Here is a 23,254-nt window from a genome sequence, read left to right as displayed (position 1 = left end):
CTTTAGAACTTTATTAGAATCAGGTCTGGCAGCCAATACTATCACCACTATTAAATCTGCCTTGAAAAAGATCTTCCTAGTGGGTTTTAACATAGACTTAACCGACTCTTTGTTAGCTTCAATTCCGAAAGCTTGTGCCAGACTGAAACCGGTTACTCGTCCTACCCCGGTTACCTGGTTCCTTAATGATGTACTCAAATTGGCTTCTGATACCATTAACAGTTCTTGTGATTATATTCCCCTTCTCAGGAAAACACTTTTCCTGGTGAGTTTGGCTTCCGGGGCAAGAATTTCTGAACTGGCAGCTTTGTCAAGAGACCCGGGTCATATTGAGTTCCTTCCTTCGGGAGAGGTCCTTCTTTCACCTAACAAATTCTTTTTAGCTAAGAACGAAGACCCTCAGAACAGATGGTCCTCCTGGAAAATTGTTCCCCTCACGCAAGATCCGTCTCTGTGCCCTGTTACTACTCTTAGGTCTTATTTATCCCGGACCTCCTCTAACTCCTCGGGGCCTCTATTCGTTAGAGAACAAGGCGGTACCATTACCATTAAAGGGATCAGGCAACAAATCTTGTATTTTATTAAACAAGCTAGCCCTGACTCTTTTCCTCTTGCACATGATATCAGAGCGGTTGCTACTTCGGTGAACTTTTTTCACCACATGAATTTTACGGATCTTTCCAGGTATACAGGGTGGAAGTCACCCTCAGTGTTCAAGAAACACTACCTTAAACATTTGGAAGCCCTTAAATTTCCTACAGTAGCTGCAGGGAGCGTAGTTACCCCCAGGTAACTCATATGTTAATTCCTTGTTATTTTATCTCTCCCCCTTACCTGCCTCATTTATACCCTATTTGTATTCGTTGGTTTCGCACCTGATTACTATTATTATATTTGTAAATTTTTGACTCCTGAGTATCTGTATATATCATCACTCACGGCATTATTATACCTTACCTTTTTTGGTCAATTGTTCTACCAAGTGGATTTATGTTCTTTTTAAGATACCCTTATAGCTGTTTTTGGCACTCATCTCTGATTAAAGCAACTTGTATTTCCCTTATGTTTATGTTTTTCCTTTATTTTGCAAGTTTGGTGACATTTCTCTTGTATATATTCACTGGCCGGCACAGGTTCAAGCCCAGAAAAGGGATTTTGACGTAGGAAAAATCTATTTCTGGGCGAGGGACCTGTGCCGCCCAGTGAACCCTCCCAGCTCCTCTCCCTTGGAGTCCCCAAACTTTGGGTGCTAAGGAGTTGGGTTCTGAGCGGATCCAGAGTTGCTGGTGCCGAGTGAGGTTGAACGGCTCTCCTCTATTGGGGTCTTTGTCGTGGATGAATCTAAATAGTGCGGGACCTCTGGATTATACGCCCAATTTTATACCGACACCAATAGGTGAGCGAGCTAGTTAACCTAGCACTCCTTTACATTTTTTCTCTGGTATATTTAGCAGTAAATTACCTAAGAATAAGTGCTAATAGGAGCTTATTCACTGGGCGGCACAGGTCCCTCGCCCAGAAATAGATTTTTCCTACGTCAAAATCCCTTTAGTATGGTACGAAACACACTCTCCAAGAATTTTGGTTAAGATATCTATTCCTATAGTCCAATTTCTTTTAGCGATGCATATTTGCACCGACTCGCGGCGGTGCTCTTTTAGCTCGGAAAAGTGTCCTGATCGCTGATTGGTTGGAATTATCTCGTCCAACCAATCAGCGATCCGGAAACTTTTCCGAGCTAAAAGAGCACCGCCGCGAGTCGGTGCAAATATGCATCGCTAAAAGAAATGGACTTTAAGTGCCCAAGAGTGGAACATTTCGTCAATAAATACTTCCCTGCCAGGGGTACCAAACAGCAACCTCAATGCGGTTGGTGTTTGTCAGTCATAAAACCCTGTGTTAAATGAGTGCACAATGTGAAGCCGACAAAGAGTAGTCTCCCATTTTTGGGGATCATGTTATACCTCCAAGGAGATACAACACTCGTTATTTCTCACGTCTTATTTCCGTCTAGGGTATCACGATGCTGATGACAACCATTATAAAATCACCTCAATGGGCTTCCTGAAAAGTCATTTTACTTGTGGAGATATCTTGGAAGCAATTCAGCGGAAGCTTCCTTTGCCACTCTATCTGCCTCCTCATTTCCAGGCACACCTACTCGTGTGGGAAACCAGCATAACTGAACCGTTATAACTCAGCCTAATGATAAAGAGCCACTCTAAAATCTTTAAAACTAAAAGGTTACCAGAACTAACACTTCTAAAGCTTGTAGGACACTTCTTCAGTCACTAAGATTTGTAAAATGGCCATCCTCCCATTAAAGGCATTGCTATATACTTTAATTCAACACAAGCTACAGATTTGGAGCCAATGGTAAAGATAAAAGGTGACTATGTTCTTCAACATGTTCCATAAAAATGGACAGGGCTTCTAATTCAGTCACGTGACTATGTTCTTCAACATGTTCCATAAAAATGGACAGGGCTTCTAATTCAGGCATGTTCTTTTTTTCTTTTTTATCTCACTATTGTTTTTTTTTTCTAAATGATGTATTGGGCAGTCTTAATAGAAGGGCCATGAATGCCTGGTGCTTTATCAACAGGTAGTTTTTTTCCGTATCTGTTTCTTCATCTTTTCTGTCCTCCCTTCAGTTGAAGTGGCTATCCTGGAGGGTATTTAGCCTTGCATGGTGAATCGGGTCGTACATGTTGACCAATTTTTCCCGACTTTTCATCTTTCGTCTATGAGTTTTCTCAACCACTTTATATACATTTCGGTTTTTTGTACTGTCGCTAATTCTTATCCTGTCTGGAAACATTGAGCGAAATCCGGAACACTACATCTTAGACTTTGTCAGAATCGTCAAATGTATTGCAATATTGTGGTCTGTATCCAAATAAGACCTTACAGTTGCATCCAGACTATATTATTCTTTCGAGCTCAGAGACTTTGGTTTCTCAAATGAGACACTCATCTGAGCTCCTTATAACTGATTTTAGGAAGCTAATAATTTTGAAATGGGATGCCATTCTTAGGGCCAGGGGAATGGTGGTGTATATTAGGACTGAGTACCCTGCTTCTCAGAAGTCCTGCTATAAATGTGGATGTCATGAGATCCAGGTAATAAAAGTTTGTGGCAGACATAACACCTATTTGTATTCGATCTACCGGAATCCACGTATGGGAGATGCTATCTTCAAATATCTTCTTATCATTATGGCTAAGATACAAGAAGATGATAGAAAGACCTCTTTTGTTTTTGTCTGATTTCAATGCTCACTATAGAGAGTGGTTGAATTGTTTCTCCTACTGATCGCCATGGCTTAAGAACTTTGGACTTTGCCTCTGAATATCATGATAAGTAGTATATATGTATTACATTAAAATTTTTCACATGTGAGTGACTTTGGCAGCATCTGAAGTCTAAACCAGTAATGACTGGTGGTGAAGCTCCAAAGGCATTTCACAAGCATCTACTAAGAGACTAGATATGGGATATGACTTAAAAGCTCCAATGACTAGTCTTATTCCAGCATTGTTACCGTCAAATAGTAACCATAAGAATAATTTTTCATTTTTGCCAAAAATTCTTTTCCCACATATGTATGTCAGGGCCTTCTCCTTTATTTAAGATAGGCAAAGGCTAGGAGAAGGAAAACTCCAAAATCAAACCAAACAAGACCCCAACGGCGGAGCTTCCCAGCGCCGGCGGAGGAGGGCAATGCCTGTCGGGCAGGCAACAAGGCAGGCCTTGACATAAGAAGAACCCGGCAGCCCGATGCAACCAACATCGGAGAAGCCGCCTGTCTCATATGTCTTGAGCCGCGGTGAAAACGGTGTGGGCCAAGTGTGTGTGCGTGGCCGTTGCAAAGCCACGACCACCCAAAACAATATACCCAGCTACTGGCATTCTGTCGTTTCCTCCACCCTTCTTCATCTCTTTCTCACAGATAGGAGGCTGATGGCTAACGACAGAACCCAATACTCGGACACGAGTGGGCACCGACGACGACGACGACGATGTCAGGGTTGGAATGAACACAACTTATACGGCAAAAATGCACTGCCGCAGTTTTCGAAGTTGAAAACGTAAATCCTCGTTTGGCAGTCGATTCTACTATTTTCTTATTAGCTGAATCCTTGTTTCAGCAAAAGCCATTTGCGATGCTATAAATGAGATAGAGAGGTCATCACCAATTAAAGTGTGAATGACTTCATGACGGATTATAGACAGATTAATTGCTTGATTATGAGTTATCTGGCATCTTGACATCTAAGGTCAATGACGCCGATATTATTTGCTATAAATGAATATCAATTCAGTTTAAAACAATAAAAACACAAACATCCATACAACAATTAGATAGCTTTCAGAAGACCTGCTTCTGAAATAAATTTAAAAATACCACTAGTATGGTACAACACATCATGTCCGAGAATCTTGGCAAGGATGAACCTGCCCTCCTCACCTTGAGCCTCAAACAGATGTGTACTTCTTTCAGTACTATAAGTAGGGCACTCGATCAACAAATGTCTCACTGTCAAGGGATTGCAGAACTAATGCCATTGATGGATAAGACAAATAATGTTACACTAAGGAAACTGCCTTGTGGAATGCTTTCTTCTTCATTATGATTTGATGGAAATATATTCCTACCTTTAATTTTGAATTGGCAGTTCTTCAGGAAATATCTAAAAAATGGAAGTTCTCCTCTTAGTCCAATTTCATGAATCGTTTAAAGAATACTGTCTCTCCAGGTAGTATCATATGCCTTTTCCAAGTGAAAAAAAAAATGGATATGTGATGCTTTTTGGTAGCAAAAGCTTCACATATTGATGGCTTTTACACTTTACTAAAACATCAGTGCAGGGTCGCATTTGTCGGAAGCCATTCTGTGAGGGGTTAATATGTCCTTTCTGTTCTAAAACGCATACCAATCGTACGTTCACCATCTTTTCCATTAATTTACATATACTAGATGTTAATATAACCTGCCGATAGTTGACCATGATTTTACCGTCTTATCCAAGTTAAAAAAAGGCTATAATTATAGAAATGCTCCAAATATTTAGAAATAAACTCTCTTTCCAAATTCTATTGATGATACCGATTAAAATGGATTTAGTTTCTGTAGGTTAAATGTTTGACCACTGAATGGGTGGTATTATCAATTCGAGGAGCCAAATCATTACATGTAGACAAGGCTGACAGAAGCTCCTTGATGCTGAAAGGCAAATTATATGATTTCATTCTTATAGCTCCGAAGCATCATACGGCTCAGAATGTTGGGTTTTAAAAGCTACAGATCGGAAAAGATTAGAAAGTTTTGAACTATGGTGTTACAGAAGAGTCCTTAGGATAAGCTGGATTGAGAAAAAGACTAACATGGAAGTTCTACAAAAGATCAATATCGAAAAAAGATTACTTGACATTTTGGATGAAAGAAAACTAACTTTTATTGGACACCAGGTTCGGAAACACAATACTCTTGAAAGAACGCTACTAATTGGATCAGTCTATGGTACAAGAACGAGAGGAAGGCCTAAAACTAGATTAAGTGACAATATCAAGGAGATGTGCGGGCTAACGATGGTGGAGTTGGAAAGGAAGGCTCAAGACCGGAATGAATGGAGAAGTTTTGTGCAGAGGGCCACGGCCGTTCGACATCGAACACCCCGTAATTGATGATGATGAGCTCCGAAGTTGAGAGGACAATTCTTTCCTTGTAGGCGTTATTGGTAATATGTAGATAAAGGATTTTTTTAAGAGACTTGAAAAATGACCTACGAATGCTTCACTTACATACTCGAGTTGGTAACATTTGTACACTACATCCCATTACAAGTGATAGTAAAGGTATATGTTTCCCGGTAATCTTTCTTAATTTTGTTAGTGTTCGAAATTAATTTTGGATATAAAATTTACCCTAGACTGGTGCTTTGTCTGTTTGATTTTTATCAAAACTAGGATCTTAGTTTCTTATAACAAACTAAGGAGTAAAAGCAGCTCTCATGGCTTAACGAGTTATTCGGCATTCAGCACTCCACCAAGGGACCGGTTTTCAAGTAAACTGGCCTTTAGTACAAAGAATCAACTTATCACTGGCATCTATAATGACTTAATTAAAAAACGCAAGGGCTTCCTCTATAGTGGGAAAATTATCAGCATCTATTTCTAACCCTTTTACCCCCCAAAGGACGCACTGGTACGTTTCACAAAAGCCATCCCTTTACCCCCATGGACGTACCGGTATGTCCTTGCAAAAAAAGTCATAAAATTTTTTTTTCATATTTTTGATAGCTTTTTGAGAAAATTCCCAAGAGAATGAGACCAACCTGACCTCTCTATGACAAAAATTAAGGCTGTTAGAGCAATTTTAAAAAAAATATACTGCAAAATGTGCTGGGAAAAAAATACCCCTGGGGTTAAGGGTTGGAAATTTCCAAATAGCCTGGGGGTAAAAGGGCTAATTATGTAAGTAATGTAAACAATGACCAATTAACTTTGTCAATCACCCAATTTAATGGATGACATCTTCTTGCACAAGTAATACACTCCCACCATATCTACCTTTGTATTTCAGGACTTTATCATGATAAAATATATGTTCTCTGGGATATAGTTTATTATGGCCTCGCATAGTTTCTAGCAAGGATATCATTGAAAACTTGTCCTTCATTAGTATTTTTTTTTAAATATATTTAGATCTAAGGCCTTGGCAATTCCATTGAAAAATCATGAGCTTGCTATCCATAAGGACAAATTATCATTTATCTTTATCTGATCATTTCATCTTTGAGGCATTTCTTATGGGAAAAGTTTTTGATATTGATTCTTTATCAATATTTCTTTATGGTCTTCCTTCCCATTCTCTTTCGCACTTCTCCTTTTCTTTTAAGATGTTTGACAGTTTCAGGTAAAGAATTGTCCTATTCCATGCTGGTATTGTCTAATAATGTGTTTATATCAATATTTACTATACAGTACTTCCAGTTGGACTTAAAATTCTTAGGATAAAAAACAACATAAAAACAAATAAATAACTTAACAATGAAAATAAAATGTCAAAAAAAAAAAGGAATTGTTACCCGATACCCACAAGACTGGGACATTTAATAAGTAAAAGCCTTACAGTTAGAGGAACCAAGTAATCATCACAAAATTTGAAATTTGATGTTTGTCTGCTGATGTTTCTAATGAACCAGAAGATAACTTAAATGAATCGGAAATTCAAGTTAAGGTCCGCCATGTGCCTCAACAAATAGATCAAGAGGATACAGAGAAAAAGATAAACGTAAAATCCAACATATCAAGGTCATCACTTAAAGAAAACTACAGGAAATAATGTTAGATTGAAAACTGCTAATGGGAAGACCTCATCCAAGATGTCTTCCAGAAATAATCCATGGTTTTCTCTATATCATTTTGCAATGGAATTGTCAGGGTTTAAGTGCCAAATATGATGAACTTCTAATACATCAGCATTCTCCCTTAATTGTATGTCTACAGGAAAGCAAGCTTGATGCTAACACTCCTTGTCCTCGAAAATGTTAGCTATAGAGCATCATATAATCAACAACCAGGGAGCCATGGCGGAAGTCTCCCGTATGTTCCTTGAAATGTTCCCCAATTACCTTAGTTTATTCATACAACCCTACAGGCAGTGGTTGTACAAATTGAGATTGGAAGAAAATATACCACATGCTCTCAGTACCTACCTCCGAAGGTCATTCAACAACTCCTTCAACCTTTTCTCTTACTGGGAGATATGAATGGTAAACATCCTTTCTGAGGTAATGTTTTGGCAAACACAAGGGGCAATATTACATCATCAATTGTGGAAAATGAGGGTGACGTGCTCCTTATTACTGGAGAGTCCACATACTTTCATATCCAGACAGGTACCTTGTCGTGCACCGACCTATCAATCGCAAGCTCTAATTGCCTTATCAACTTCGATTGGAGGACATGAGAGGATTGGCATACCAGTGATCATGCACCAATCATTATAAACACCTTGGAATCTTGACAAGGCGGACTGTGATAGATTTCGTGAGTTGAGCGAAATTGGATTGAATGCAGAACAGTTTGAAAGGTATGATGAAGCCCTACTTACTAAATGGAACTCTTCAAACAGCAGGAGTTAATTCAAATCCCAAAACAGGGTTATTCAAACGACGACCAGTCTCTTGGTAGTCTTCAGAACTTACCGCCCTGCACAGACCCACAAGAAGGTCTTTAACTTGATTGCGCAGACGCCATACTGAGGAGAATTTAATTATATACAAGAAATGTAGAGCACAGTTCAGTTGTGCCATGAAAGAAGCTAGACACCAGTCTTGGGTGTCTTATGTTTCCACTATTAACAGTAGAACACTACCATCTGTGTGGAGGAAAGTAAAAAAAGATAGCAGGCAAATTCACCCCCAACCCGCCACCAGTGTTAAAGTTGAATGATCAGCATGTGACAGGAGCAACCAAGGTTAGCAATGCCCTGATTGATCACTTCTCAAATGTATCATTTAAGTGTGAAGCAGCTCGAGGTTACCAGTTTGGGAGTATTGAAGAAGAGAAAATGTTAAATTTTGCAACAAAAAGGGAAGAGTCATACAATTCTCCTATTACTGAAAGAGAATTTGATTCTGCACTTGCTTCATGTATTGGTGTATCTGTTCCAATACTGGAAGTACATTTAATAACATCCATGAAAAGATATGAAAACTTTGTAAAGATGAAACCCATTTCTCAAGATAGTCATGGCAAGTGACATAGTAGTTATCCACCTCGAGTAGGAATTTCTTCATCTCTTAAGATGTGACATCGTTATCATTAAGGCAAACTTTAACACTGAGAGGGATAAACTTTTCATCCAGTCTTGCCTTTATAACTGCTACAAGTTCTTTTAAGCAGCCAAGCACTTCAGTAATCTAACAAGTTGCAAATGCGATTGGCTGCTTTATGAAAACACATTAAACCTTTAGTAAAATTTTTTAGTTATTCAATTTATATTTTCAACATTGTAATTTCAACAAAAACCACCATTTTACATTATATCATAAGGTAAGGATTCTAATTTGTTAATATCTTTTTCTGTTTATTTTTATATTTTATTCTTATGATGAACTAAATGCGGGACAAAAGGGTGTCCTGTGAGGGTCTTGTCCGGGACAAGGGACAAAAGGATAAAATTCGGGATATTTCCCGCAAAAGCGGGATGTCTGGCAATACTATCCTATGTTGCAACCAAGTGATTCTGTAGACGCATTCTCTTGTTAAGAGGGGTGTCTGGGTGAGGAGGAGAGTCTGGGATAGCCACGTCTGAGAAAGGCACGTCTAATTGAGATGCATCTAGTTGAATCATGTCTTGCAAAGGACTCTGAAGTTGAGCTGTGTCTAGTTGAGGCACGGGTAAGAAAGTTGCCTCTAACTGAGGAGCAAATCGGTGTGGCAATGTCCTAAGGGTCCTCTGACTCAGATCCGGAGACCTAGAGTGCTCAGAGAAGGGGACCTTCTCCTGAAGGAGTGATGATAAGGTGTCCTTCAGTCAGTGCACTCCAAAGATATACACTACTCCAAAAATGTAGGGTGTTCAGGCAAAGGAACTAGCCCTTGCTTACAGTCCTTTGCAAGGGGGCGATCTAAAGGTGTATCCTTGGAGGAAGCTCATTTCCCTAAGGAAGGGGACTTAGCAAAGATGTCTCCTTTGGTGGTCTCAGGAAAGGAGGCTCTCTCATTTTACAAGGGGTAACAGGAAAGATTCTCTGCTTTGAGCCTCTGGAGGAGAAAGACGGGGAAGGGTCAGAGGGTAAGGTACCGTGACTTATTCGAATCCGAGGAAGACCCCAAAAGTGAAGAATCCCTTATAGACTTCCTCCTCCTACTGCCATATCTTTCCCACTTGGAGGACGACCACTACCAACACTCATCACAGGAGTGTTTTCTGAAAGAAGGGCACATAAGGTGGGGATCTTTCTTCCTGAAGCTCATAAAGGTGTCGCAGGTCTTATCAGACATTCCTAAGACATTTCCATTTATCCACAGTCATCCCCACAAAAGGTCAAGTGTCACTTAACATGTTGGCAGTAGAAAAAGAAAAGAAATTTAGATTGCTAATATTCCAGTCACTGGGAATGTCTGTTACCAATGATGGCTGCTATGAAAGAGACTAGTCTGTGAGCAAGCAGTGGGGCGGGGTTTTCCCCGCTCTCGGTTGTTAACTACCGACTAAATATTTACGCCTCATTATAATATTTCAACTGTTATATTTTCCAGCCTCATTTTTACTTCTCTTATGCAAAGATCAAGAATTCGTATCTGTACTGGAACAAACAGAATTTTGTTGACTGAAATCTAGGATACTCATTCAGATACATTCTCAAAAGTATATAGCCTGCGTATGTGTTAGGGGAATGCTATGTTGCATTCAAATAAATGACAATATAATTACAACAATCATGTTTAAAAAAAATTTTAAATGCAGAAACATTAGGGTACATCTATAAAATTTACTTCATAGTAAAGAAATATATAAGTAAAAGATAATATATAATTAGCTTACCAAACCAACAGAATGCCCAAAATGATCCGACATTGCAGGTACAGTAACATATATTATGCGATCCTTTTGAACTGAAGATTTAGCTTTGAGTGCATCTTTCAACTGCCTTGCCACTGCTATTCGATTATTCTTTGAGTGTTCGAAGAGCTGTGAAAGAAAAATGAAATTCTGCATATCTTACTAAGTCATATTAAATAAAAAAGTTAACCTTTTTACCCCCAAAGGACGTACTGGTACGTTTCACAAAAGCCATCCCTTTACCCCCATGGACGTACCGGTACGTCCTTGCAAAAAAATGCCATAAAAAATTATTTTTTCATATTTTTGATAATTTTTTGAGAAAATTCAGGCATTTTCCAAGAAAATGAGACCAACCTGACCTCTCTATGACAAAAATTAAGGCTTTTAGAGCAATTTAAAGAAAAATATACTGCAAAATGTGCTGGGAAAAAAACAACCCCCTGGGGGTTAAGGGTTGGAAATTTCCAAATAGCCTGGGGATAAAAGGGTTAATAGTTAATTCATTGAAGTCCCCATTAAACATTAAGGCTATTAGGTTCCAAATAAGCAGTATCCTTTTAAAATTATAAAAACCTTTTTTTGGCAGAACCCCTGCAACACATTTCCAGACTTTTGTGGGGTTGGGGTTGGGTTTGCACGGCATTTCTTCCTAAAAAATTAAGTGAAAAACTAAACAATATAAAAACAGTTGGAAAACCTAATACAAAAAGACAAAAACAGGAAGGGACTGAAAGGAAGCTTCATAGAATATTTTCTACTACCTACAGTATGCCACCTTTGCAGTAGTTTACAAAATACAGTTTGGATAGTATGAATGAACGAATGATTGATAATTATCTGGTATCATAACATCAATGGTCATTGATGGGGATTGGTGTATGATGAATAAAGATTTAGTAGCTTAAGATAAAAAACATGAAAAACTCAGAAATTAACTTTATTACAAAACATTTAAGATTTTATAAACCTTTTAAAAACAAGTAATTAGACCAGCTTCCAATTTGAACTTAAACATGGCAACTTCTCCAGGAATCTTGGTGAGGATGTACCTGCTATCATCATTACAAGCTGCAGAGGAATCACTCTCTGATATCCATAAGGTTGGAAATTCAATTAGTAAATGCTCAACAGTCAAAGGAACCAAGCAATCCTCACACAAGGGCTTGAACCTGATTGTTATAAAGAACTTATGTTGAACATGTGTGCATAATTCTAAGGTGATGGAGGGCAGTTTCCAACCATCTAGGTATGTTACCTTTTTTCCAAGGAGGTATAGAGCAGTTTTAACCCTTTTACCCCCAGGCTATTTGGAAATTTCCAACCCTTAACCCCCAGGGGGTTATTTTTTTTTCCAGCACATTTTGCAGTATATTTTTTTTAAATTGCTCTAACAGCCTTAATTTTTGTCATAGAGAGGTCAGGTTGGTCTCATTCTCTTGGAAAATGCCTGATTTTTCTCAAAAAATTATCAAAAATATGAAAAAAAAAATTTGTATAGCATTTTTTTGCAAGGACGTACCGGTACGTCCATGGGGGTAAAGGGATGGCTTTTGTGAAACGTACCAGTACGTCCTTTGGGGGTAAAAGGGTTAACCTCCATCTTATTCTGGTCAACTGAATTTCAGTGATGTTACCATAAATCATCAAGAGATTTTTTAATGAGGCAAAAGTCTTTACATGGAAATATACTGTATATCTTCCAGTATGTAATTTGTCTGCCTCTGCATGTACCGGCACACCCACGTGAGCTTAAACCCAGCAAAACCGAACTTCCTTACCTGTAGTGCTACAAATATACAGCCAATTTAAAAATATTTAAAAACAAGGGTTGGTTGAATTAGTCAATGCCTACAAGAAACTTTTTGCATCACTAAAAATTATAAAATAACACTCCTTCATTATTGCTATGTTTCAGAAGCAGTCAGAATAACATAAAAGCTCTGCTGTAAAGATATATGATGCTAAAGGCAGTGCTTGTTTACAATTAAATAAGTATTGTATACACCCCAAATCGAATCCCGGCTCAGGGTTTGGAGCTGTACATAAATATAAATCCACTATCCCTATGTGGTTCCACATGTTTCAAAAAGGTAGATCACATTTGACCGTTTACTATATTGCCTTTGAAACCAGTAAGATATACAGTGATGCCTCAGGATACGAAAGTAATCCGTTCAGGATACGATTTCATATCCTGATTTTTCGTATCCTGAGTCGTGTTTTACACGTAAATACCCTAATCCGTTCCAAGCCTTACAAAAAGTCACCTTTTCTTCCATAAACACGCTAAACTGTAGTAATAAACATGCAATGCAGCCATTTCTATCATTCAATAATTAACCCAACTGTTAAAAACAGCCTAATCCATTCCATAAACCACCATGAGATTATTCAATAATGTAGTTCTAGCCTAGTTATCCCCTCCAAGCCCCAAGAAAACGGTACATTTTCTTTACTACTGTATAAAAGTTACGGTACTGTATGTAAAGCATTTGGATCAGTGAAGGTGTATTGTTACCTGTACACCTAAATTAAGGGTTGATACCCTGAAAAAAAGGTACTGTACTCTCGGCGACGAGTTGGGATCTCGTAAGCTTTTCGTATCCTGAAAATTTTTTCGTATACTGGGGCATAAAAATCTTTGTATCGCTTTTCGTATCCTGAATTTTTCGTAAGCAGAAACTTTCGTATCCAGAGGTATCACTGTATAGAAAGGGTGCTATCTTGAAGTTTCAATGGAGGGGTAAGTGATAGTTTAAAAGGTAGTACCCAATACTGGAAAGATTTGGAATGAATATGGAAAGGAATTTTCTTTATTGGTATTTTGAAAGTAAAGTGAATTAGGAAGGCTTTGTAACTTATCCCAATACAGTATCTCACAATAGTAGACTGGCCACTAACTAGCATCAACTAAAACACTAGGGATGGGAGATGACCTAAAGGCACGATTAGCTAATCCGATACCAGAATGGTGAATGGAATTTAAACTCTTCAACTTTATAGGGGACGATGAAAAATATATTTTACATCGATATGAAAGTCTGGATAAAAGAAGGCTTTAAGGAGGCTTAGGAGAGTTTGGGGATCTGCTCCCCAAGAAGTAAGTACTACAGCATTTAAAATTTCTGAACATCTAACTTTTAGCCTTTTGAGATGAATGAATGAATGAACGATTGTTGACTATCTGGGATCAAAACATCAATGGTCACTGATGCCGATGGGACATAATCCAACACAAAAATTCTAAAATAAACAGGAATAAATACTTTATAAAAGAAAAAATACACTTTAAAATTTCATATAACATTTAAGAACAAGTAAGAAGTCCAATTTCCAATATGAACTTGAAAATCCCACTGGCATCATATAAAATGTCTCCTCCAAGAACTTTGTTAAGAATGTACCTGCCATCCTCATTAACCCTTTTACCCCCAAAGGACGTACTGGTACGTTTCACAAAAGCCATCCCTTTACCCCCCATGGACGTACCAGTACGTCCTTGCAAAAAAATGCTATAAAAATTTTTTTTTCATAATTCTGATCCTTTTTTTTTAGAAAATTCAGGCATTTTCCAAGAGAATGAGACCAACCTGACCTCTCTATGACAAAAATTAAGGCTGTTAGAGCAATATAAAAAAAATATACTGCAAAATGTGCTGGGAAAAAAATAACCCCTTGGGGGTTAACGGTTGGAAATTTCCAAATAGCCGGGGTTAAGAGGTTCAGAGAGGAATCGTTCTCTGATATACCCAAGACTGGGACATTCCATAAGTAAATGCTTAACAGTAAGGGGAACCAAAACAGTCATCAAGAACTCATGTGTTATGATTGCGTGCCCAATTCCAGTTTCCCACCTTCGAGGCATAGTACCATATTTCCATGGAGGTATATCATTGCGATCTTCATTTAATTCTGATCAACAAAACTCTAGTAATACATACATACATATACCAAGGCACTTACCCTAATTTTGGGGGGTAGCCGACATCAACAATGAAACAAAAACAAAAAGGGGACCTCTACTCTCTACGTTCCTCCCAGCCTAACAAGGGACTCAACCGAGTTCAGCTGGTGCTGCTAGGGTGCCACAGCCCACCCTCCCACATTATCTACCACAGATGAAGCTTCATAACGCTGAATTCCCTACTGCTGCTACCTCCGCGGTCATCTAAGGCATCGGAGGCAGCAGCAGGGCCTACCGGAACTGTGTCACAATCGCTCGCCATTCATTCCTATTTCTAGCACGCTCTCTTGCCTCTCTCACATCTTTCCTCCTATCACCCAGAGAAAAAAATCACAAAAAGATTTTCAAATGAGACAGAAAGTCATTACATGGAAGTAGATATCTTCCAGCAAGTAGTTTTTATGATGCCTCTTTTGCTAATTTGTCTACCGCTTCATTTCTTGGAACACCCATATGAGCTGTAACCCGGCAAAACTCAACTTCCTTGCCTGCAGTACTAGAAATATATAGCCACTCTAAAAATTTGAAACTAAAGGGTTGGTTGGATTAAAAACACTCAATGCCTCCAACACACTTTTTACATCACTAAAAATAGTAAAATTTCCATCTTTCATTACTGCTATTTTTTCAATAGCATTCAGGATACCATGCAGGTCTGCTATATAAAGATAGAAGATACTAAAGGGAGTGCACCTTTGCAACTAAAATAAGAATTGTACACCCCAAGTCCAATGCCACCACTGGATTTGGAGCAGTCCATAGATATAAATCCACTCAGAGAGAGAGAGAGAGAGAGAGAGAGAGAGAGAGAGAGAGAGAGAGATCTTGAATATTAGAGACTCAACACGATGTCAACAACATCAGTCAAAGCTGTCTTGCAACTGACACAGAAGTACTCGCAAAGTGATAACCTAAACAATACGGGTCTGTTACGAGAGACATCCCTGTGTTGTTCCGTGTTCCAAAACGGTAGACATCATCTCTTCATTAATCACGTTGACATTGAAACCGGTGAAATAATTACAGAGGGAGATCTCTGGTAGGTAGTTTGCTACTTATAAATAGATTAAGGTTATTTAGCAGGTGTTTATCTCTAAATACATATTGATTGATTGATTAATTATGAGTAATCTGGCATCCTGACACCTAATGTCATTAACGCCGATATTATTTGTTATAAATAAATAAATACTCAATGGTAATTCAGTTTAAAACAATAAAAGCAAGAACATCCTCATAACAGTTAAATAGCTTTAAGAATACCTACTTCTGTAATAAATTTATGAATATCACTAGTATGGTACGACACATGTCCAAGAATCTTGGCAAGGATGAACCTGCCATCCTCACCTCTACTCAAACAGATATCTATTTCTTTCAGTACTATAAGTGGGGCATTCAATCAACGTATGTCTCATTGTCAAGGGTGCCAAACAGTTGTCGCAATATGGTTGGTGTTGGCCATTTAGCAGAAATTCGTGTGTCAACCTAGTGTGATCAATGTGGAGACGACAAAGAGACGTCTCTACTTTCAGGGTATCATGTTATACCTCCAAGGATGTATGACATTTGTTATCTCATTTTATTGCCATCACGACTATTCCAGTGTTGTTTCCTAATATCATAAAACAATATCTAGGCAGGAAATCATTACAGGGAATGGGATACTTTCTTGGTAGCAACTTGGATTCAGCACTCTTTGCCAGTAAATTTGCCTTCTCATTCCCAGACGCACCTACATGTGCTGGAACCCAACAAAGTCGAAATGTTATACCTCTATATCTAATAATAAAGCCATTCCAAAATCTTAGGGTTTTTGTGGCCGGGTGTTAGCGTCCTTGCCTGGTGATTGACAGACTGGGGATTGATTCCATTTCAAACTTGTTAGTTCCTTTGGTAGCTGCAGCCTCACCATCCTAGCAAGCTAAGGATGGGGGGGGGGGGTTTGCAGGAGCCTATAGGTCTATCTGCTGAGTCATTAGCAGTTATTGCCTGGCCCTCCTTGGTCGTAGCTTGGATGGAGAGGGGCCTTGGGCATTGCTTATATGTAATATGGTCAGTCTCTAAGGCATTCTCCTGCTTGATATAGCAATGTCACTGTCCCTTAGCTCTGCCATTCATGAGCGGCCTTTAAACCTTTAAAAGGTTACTAGAATTAAAAACTTTTAAAGCTTGAAGGACACTCCTCGCATCACTAAAAACAGAAAAATTACCCTCAGTCTTCAACATTATTTTCTCAATAGCAGTTAGTATGCCATATAATTCTGCAGTAAATATGGAAACTGTTAGAGGAAGGGCACCTCTACAATTATAACCATTACTATGTACTCCAAATCCAATGCCAGCATCAGATTTGGAGTCATCGGTATATATAAAAGTTGATTCCCTATGTTCTGCAACATGTTCCATAAAAAAAGATCTGGTATATAATTCAGTCACATTCTTTTTAACACCAATAAAATATTTACAAAAAGATATCTCAGTTAATTCCCACGGAGGGGTTGATAATATCTTAAATGGAAGCACCTTACTTCTAATTATATCAAGGCTGTTCAATAATTGTTTCACTCAAAAACCATAAGGTTGAGGAAATTTTGGATAAATCTCAAAGTATACCGAGTGCCTTACAAGGCTTGCAGTCTGAAAGGCTAAAGAATTCGGGAGTCTTTGCAACCTAAACCAATACCAAACAGTAGAAGACTTTCAGTAAAGGTCCAAAGGCAACTCTGCAGTGTGAACAAGGAGGCTTGGGATACGAGAGGTTCTAAAGGCTCCTGTGGCCAATCTGATACCAGTAGGGTGTATAGAATCTAAAATCTTTGATCGACTTGGGGTGGCTGAGGAGTATATTTCACACCCATAACTGCTTTATGAAAAAATTAAAGCTTAGTATAATTTTAAAAGAGTTATGCGGTCTGCTCCCAATGATGTATGGAACAATACTTTTAATAGATTCAGAGCCTCAAGACACTTTACTTTTAAAGTTTTCAAGTGAAGAATCCATGTAAGCCTACAATCAAATATCAATCTTAAAAATCTAGCCTCACTTACAAATGGGATCCGTTGACCTTTGATGTATATATTCGGGTCTGGATGTACTCCCCAAATACGAAAAAAATGGAAAACAGTAGTTTTGCTCTTTGAAAACTCAAATCCATTCATATCAGCCCACTGAATAATTTTGTCAGTTAAGAGATGTAGGTTCCTCTCAATCATCGACATTGTAGATCCAGCAAATGTGATGGAGATCATCTACAAATAGTGTTGAGAGAAAATCTTTTGGAGTAACAGAGGATGTCCCATTTATGGGTAGTGCAAAAAGGGTTGCACTAAGCACACTACCCTGGGGAACTCCCTCTTCCTGACATTTCCTCTCTGACAGAGTTTCCCCTACTCTAACTTAAAAAATTTATGTGAAACAAATGCTTGAATGAGCAATGGTAGCTCTCCTTTCAATTCTAAATCATGAATAGTATCATATGCCTTTTCGAGGTGAAAAAAGACTGTTACATGGTACTGTTTTGAAGCAAAGGTTTCACAAATAGAGGACTCATATTGTATCAACACATCAGTCGTTGAATGCATTTTTCCAAATCTGCACTCGATAAGTGATAAAATACCTTTCTTCTCCAGGTACCAGAGCAGTCTTGCATTGACCATCTTCTCCAAGATCTTACATAAACAACATGTCAATCCAATTAGTCGGTAGATTGCTGCTAAAAACTTATCATTACCAGGTTTTAAAAAGGCTAAAATAATGGCTAGTTCCCAAACACTTGGATAACTATGATCATGCCATATTCTGTTAGTAATGCTTAAAATAAATAACTTGGTATTAACGGGTACAAGTTTAATCGTTCCATATGGAATCCATCATGAACAGGGGCTGTATCGTTGTAATTAGCAACAGCGGAATCAGAGTCCCTTTCCGTAAAAGGATTATTGTAGGATTCCTCTTTTTCTCTTGCAAAATTTAGCCTTTTCTGTTCTTCATTGCTTCTATACTGATAACCAAGAGCTACTTTACTCTCACTTGATACATTGGAGGAATCAGCCAGGGCATTGCTCACCTCATTTGCTTCAGTCAAATACTGACCATTTTCCTTCAACACTAGTGGTGGGTTGGGGGTGAATTTGCCTGCTATCTTTCTTACTTCCCTCCACACAGAAGATAGTGGTGTTCTACTGTTACTGGAAGAAACAAAAATCATCTATGACTGGCGCCTAGCTTCTTTCATTATACGATGGAACTGTGCTCTACATTTCTTGTATATAATTACATTCTCCTCAGTACGGCGTCTGTACAATCGGGTTAAGGATCTTCTTGTGGCTCTGTGCAGGGCAATCAGTTATGACTGGTCGTCGTTTGAATAACCCTGTTGTTTTGAGAATTGAATTGACTCCTGCTGTAAGAAGGGTTCCATTCAGCAAGTCTATAGCATCATCAATATTCTCAAACTGCTCTGCATTCCCTTTAATTTTGTTTAGCTCAGGAAATCTATTCCAGTCGACCTTGTCAAGATTCCAATGTGGCGATCTCTGTAAAGGTGGACCATTGTTGGTGTTTATGATTGGCGCATGATCACTAGTATGCCAATCATCTAATGTCCTCCAATCAAAATTGAGAAGGCAATTAGAGCTTGCGATTGATAGCTCAATGCACGACAAGGTACTTGTTTGAACATGAAAGCGTGTGAGCTCTCCTACATCTTCATTCTCCACAAATAATGATACAATATTACCCTTCGCGTTTGACAAACCATGTCCCCATAGAGGATGTGTCCTATTAAAATCTCCTAGTAAAAGAAAAGGTTGTGGGAGCTGTTGAATCCCCTTCAATAAATCATCATATGAGATGTTAGCATTAAGAGGCAAGTTAAGAGAACATATTATTATTTATTATTATTAATTATTATTTATTCATCATCATCATTATCATTATTATTATTATTATTATTATTATTATCATCATTATTACTTGCTAAGCTACAACCCTAGTTGGAAAAGAAGGATGCTATAAGACCAAGGGCCCCAACAGGGAAAATAGCCCAGTGAGGAAAGGAAAAAAGGAAAAATAAAAAATTATAAGAAAAGTAACATTAAAATAAATATTTTCTATATAAACTATAAAAACTTTAACAAGACAAGAGGAAGAGAAATTAGATAAAATAGTGTGTCCGAGTGTACCCTCAAGCAAGAGAACTCTAACCCAAGAAAGTGGAAGACCATGGTATAGAGGCTATGACACTACCCAAGACTAGAGAACGATGGCTTGAGTTTGGAGTGTCTTTCTCCTAGAAGAGCTGCTTACCATAGCTAAAGAGTCTCTTCTACCCTTACCGAGAGGAAAGTAGTCACTGAACAATTACAGTGCAGTAGTTAACCCCTTGGGTGAAAAAGAATTGCTTGGTAAACTCAGTGTTGCTAGGTGTATGAGAACAGAGGAGAATCTGTAAAGAATATGCCAGACTATTCAGTGTATGTGTAGGCAAGGGGAAAGTGAGCAGTAACCAGAGAGAAGGATCCAATGTAGTACTGTCTGGCCTGGCAAAGGACCCCATAACTCTCTAGCGGTAGTATCTCAACGGGTGGCTGGTGCCCTGGCCAACCTACTACCTACTCCCTATATCTACTTGTACAACCACTGCCTGCAGAGAGGCCAGAAAACCATCAGACACTGGGTTAGGGGATTTCAGAAGAGCTCTCAACAAGGTGAGCTCTATCTTCCTTCACTGGAAATGAAGGATATCCTGTTCCCCCAGAGCTGATATGACCGCAGTGTGCAGTCATCCGATACTGACAGTACAAATTACAACGGTACTACTAGTTCCTGCAGATGAAGCCTGGGACGCACTTCAATACATGAACCTGGATGCTGACAACATGTTAACAACCTCTTTCATTCCATCGGAAAATGAAAGGCTCTTATCGACGACAGAATACTCGGATGACTTGCTCGACAGTCAGCAGGTAAGTACTACTCCTAGTACTTCTTCCTTACCTACTCCTGTCTCTACATCTGCTACACATGCCTCATCTTCCACTTGTCTTCCAACTCCAGCTGCCCCCTTGTTCCCTGGAAATTTGGAGTTCATGGCATCCATGAAAGCATTCATGGAAAATATTCATGCACAGCATAAGTAAGTTCAAGCGTCCTTAGTGAAGATTGAGGCGCTTCACCAGGCACCGTAAGTCAGTTTCAAGTCTTCCAGACTATTCGGCAAAGAACCCTCGGCATTACGCAGAACATATGCTTCTGAATGACGGGTACCTTCATATTGGTGGAGGCATGGGCTCTAAACCTGTTTCGTATTTAGATTTTTATTCCTCCATTGAGAATTATCCTTTCTGCTATGTAAGGCTAAATTCTGACGCGCCTATTATTGACGACAGGATTCCCAAGGAAACGATCATCTTAGACCATGGTAAGGCTCAAACCTTGTTCGTTAAGGAGCTTAAGTTAGCTGAGTTTACTAACACTCAACTTTCACAGCTCCTAAAGACGTGCATAGAAAATTGCCAGTCGGAAAATTGCCAACCAGACAATTGCCAAGAAGAAAATTACCAGTTGGAAAATTGCCAACCAGAAAATTGCCAAGAAGAAAATTCCCAGTTGGAAAATTGCCAACCAGAAAATTGCCAAGAAGAAAATTACCAGTTAGAAAATTGCCAGTTGGAAAATTGCCAGTTGGAAAATTGCCAGTCGGAAAATTGCCAACCAGAAAATTGCCAAGAAGAAAATTAACAGTTAGAAAATTGCCAGTTGGAAAATTGCCAAGAAGAAAATTGCCAGTTGGAAAATTGCCAGTCGGAAAATTGCCAACCAGAAAATTGCCAAGAAGAAAATTCCCAGTTGGAAAATTGCCAGATGGAAAATTGCCAGTCGGAAAATTGCCAACCAGAAAATTGCCAAGAAGAAAATTCCCAGTTGGAAAATTGCCAGTCGGAAAATTGCCAACCAGAAAATTGCCAACCAGAAAATTGCCAAGAAGAAAATTCCCAGTTGGAAAATTGCCAGTCGGAAAATTGCCAAGAAGAAAATTGCCAAGAAGAAAATTACCAGTTGGAAAATTGCCAGATGGAAAATTGCCAGTCGGAAAATTGCCAACCAGATAATTGCCAAGAAGAAAATTCCCAGTTGGAAAATTGCCAGATGGAAAATTGCCAGTCGGAAAATTGCCAACCAGAAAATTGCCAAGAAGAAAATTCCCAGTTGGAAAATTGCCAGTCGGAAAATTGCCAACCAGAAAATTGCCAAGAAGAAAATTCCCAGTTGGAAAATTGCCAGTCGGAAAATTGCCAACCAGAAAATTGCCAAGAAGAAAATTCCCAGTTGGAAAATTGCCAGTCGGAAAATTGCCAACCAGAAAATTGCCAAGAAGAAAATTCCCAGTTGGAAAATTGCCAACCAGAAAATTGCCAAGAAGAAAATTACCAGTTGGAAAATTGCCAGTCGGAAAATTGCCAACCAGAAAATTGCCAACCAGAAAATTGCCAACCAGAAAATTGCCAAGAAGAAAATTACCAGTTGGAAAATTGCCAGTCATTCACTTCTCTGTTTTGTAATTATGAAGAAAAAACTTGAAAATTTAAAGCAAAAGCTTTATTAATCATCATTAATGTTTGGTATAAAAATAGACTTATAAGACACATGTCATTATAATAAAAATGAAGAAAATAAAAATAAAAATAAAAATGTTCAGAATGAGTGGAGATTATAAATAATAGATCAAAGAAACTTGATTTTGCCGTCTTCGTCATATAGCTCAACAGTCCTCTTTATTGTATCCTTGGCCTTTTTTAATTATGTCTCATCTCATTCAAATTGAAATATTTTTGTTTCTTCAAAAGTGAGATACATTTCCACATATTTTTATGACATTGGGCGACATTTTTGGAAAAAGTATTGTTGAACCCTTCAATGCTCTTGGTCCATGGCATGCAATGCTCCACGCTGGAATGAACATTCCACATAGCAATTGGGAACAACGGCAATGACCTCCTCCTATTGTTACCCCTTCCTCTCATAATACCAATATATGTTAATTCAAAATAAGACAGAAATTCTTATGGAATATCTTCATTTGCTGATAGCTCTTCAAAGGCTATAACCACATCATGACGAGGGAGGCAAGCTAGAGCAGAAAAGCAACATACCTTCAAATTGAAGCTGCTTTCTTGTGGTATTGAGTTTTCAAGGTCAACAATTTTGCTGTAGTTAGTACATATATTGTATCGATCTTTCGTACCACTTCGCATCTACTGTTCTTATTTAAGTAACTCAAGTACATTCGTATCCAAATAAATCGTACACGTAAATATTAAATGCTAAGTTTAGGCTCAAACAAACATTTACAAAATGAAAAGAGGTATTTTTGGAATAAATGATCAATAACAAAAAGGAAATGGTGTAAAAGAACTATCATGTTAATTTATGGTAGTTTAAGCCCCATAAACATTTGAAAATTTCTCACTAGACAATCGCAATTTTCCGGCTGGCAAATCTCCCCACTGGCAATTTTCCTAGATCCCTTAAAGATACGGTCTTTCCCTTTGCCTCAAAGAGTCTGGAGGCTGTTCAGAGGGCAGTAGTGGAAAGTAGACCTTTGCCAGTGCTTGAGGAGTCCAAACCCGTTTTTCTTGCTCTCCCATATGACTATGACATTTGGGAAGAAATTCAATTTCCCTTTACAGTTGGCAAACTGTA

The 23,254-nt window shown here is 38.5% G+C and overlaps 1 protein-coding gene across 1 annotated transcript in view; it reads right to left on the bottom strand.

Moving 5' to 3' along the window:
* The window catches only part of LOC137637432 (uncharacterized), a 142,172-nt gene that overhangs the window by 88,999 nt on the left and 29,919 nt on the right, over positions 1-23,254 (bottom strand). The window contains exon 3 of the mRNA XM_068369632.1: positions 10,563-10,709. Coding sequence (XP_068225733.1) covers positions 10,563-10,709 — 147 coding nt within the window. The remainder of the gene's footprint in view (positions 1-10,562; positions 10,710-23,254) is intronic.

This window comes from Palaemon carinicauda, unplaced genomic scaffold (genome assembly GCF_036898095.1).
Source record: "Palaemon carinicauda isolate YSFRI2023 unplaced genomic scaffold, ASM3689809v2 scaffold73, whole genome shotgun sequence".
In the NCBI taxonomy this organism is placed as follows: Eukaryota; Metazoa; Arthropoda; class Malacostraca; order Decapoda; family Palaemonidae; genus Palaemon; species Palaemon carinicauda.
Note: the sequence above shows the minus strand (reverse complement) of the source record. Positions and strands in the feature narration are given on the sequence as shown.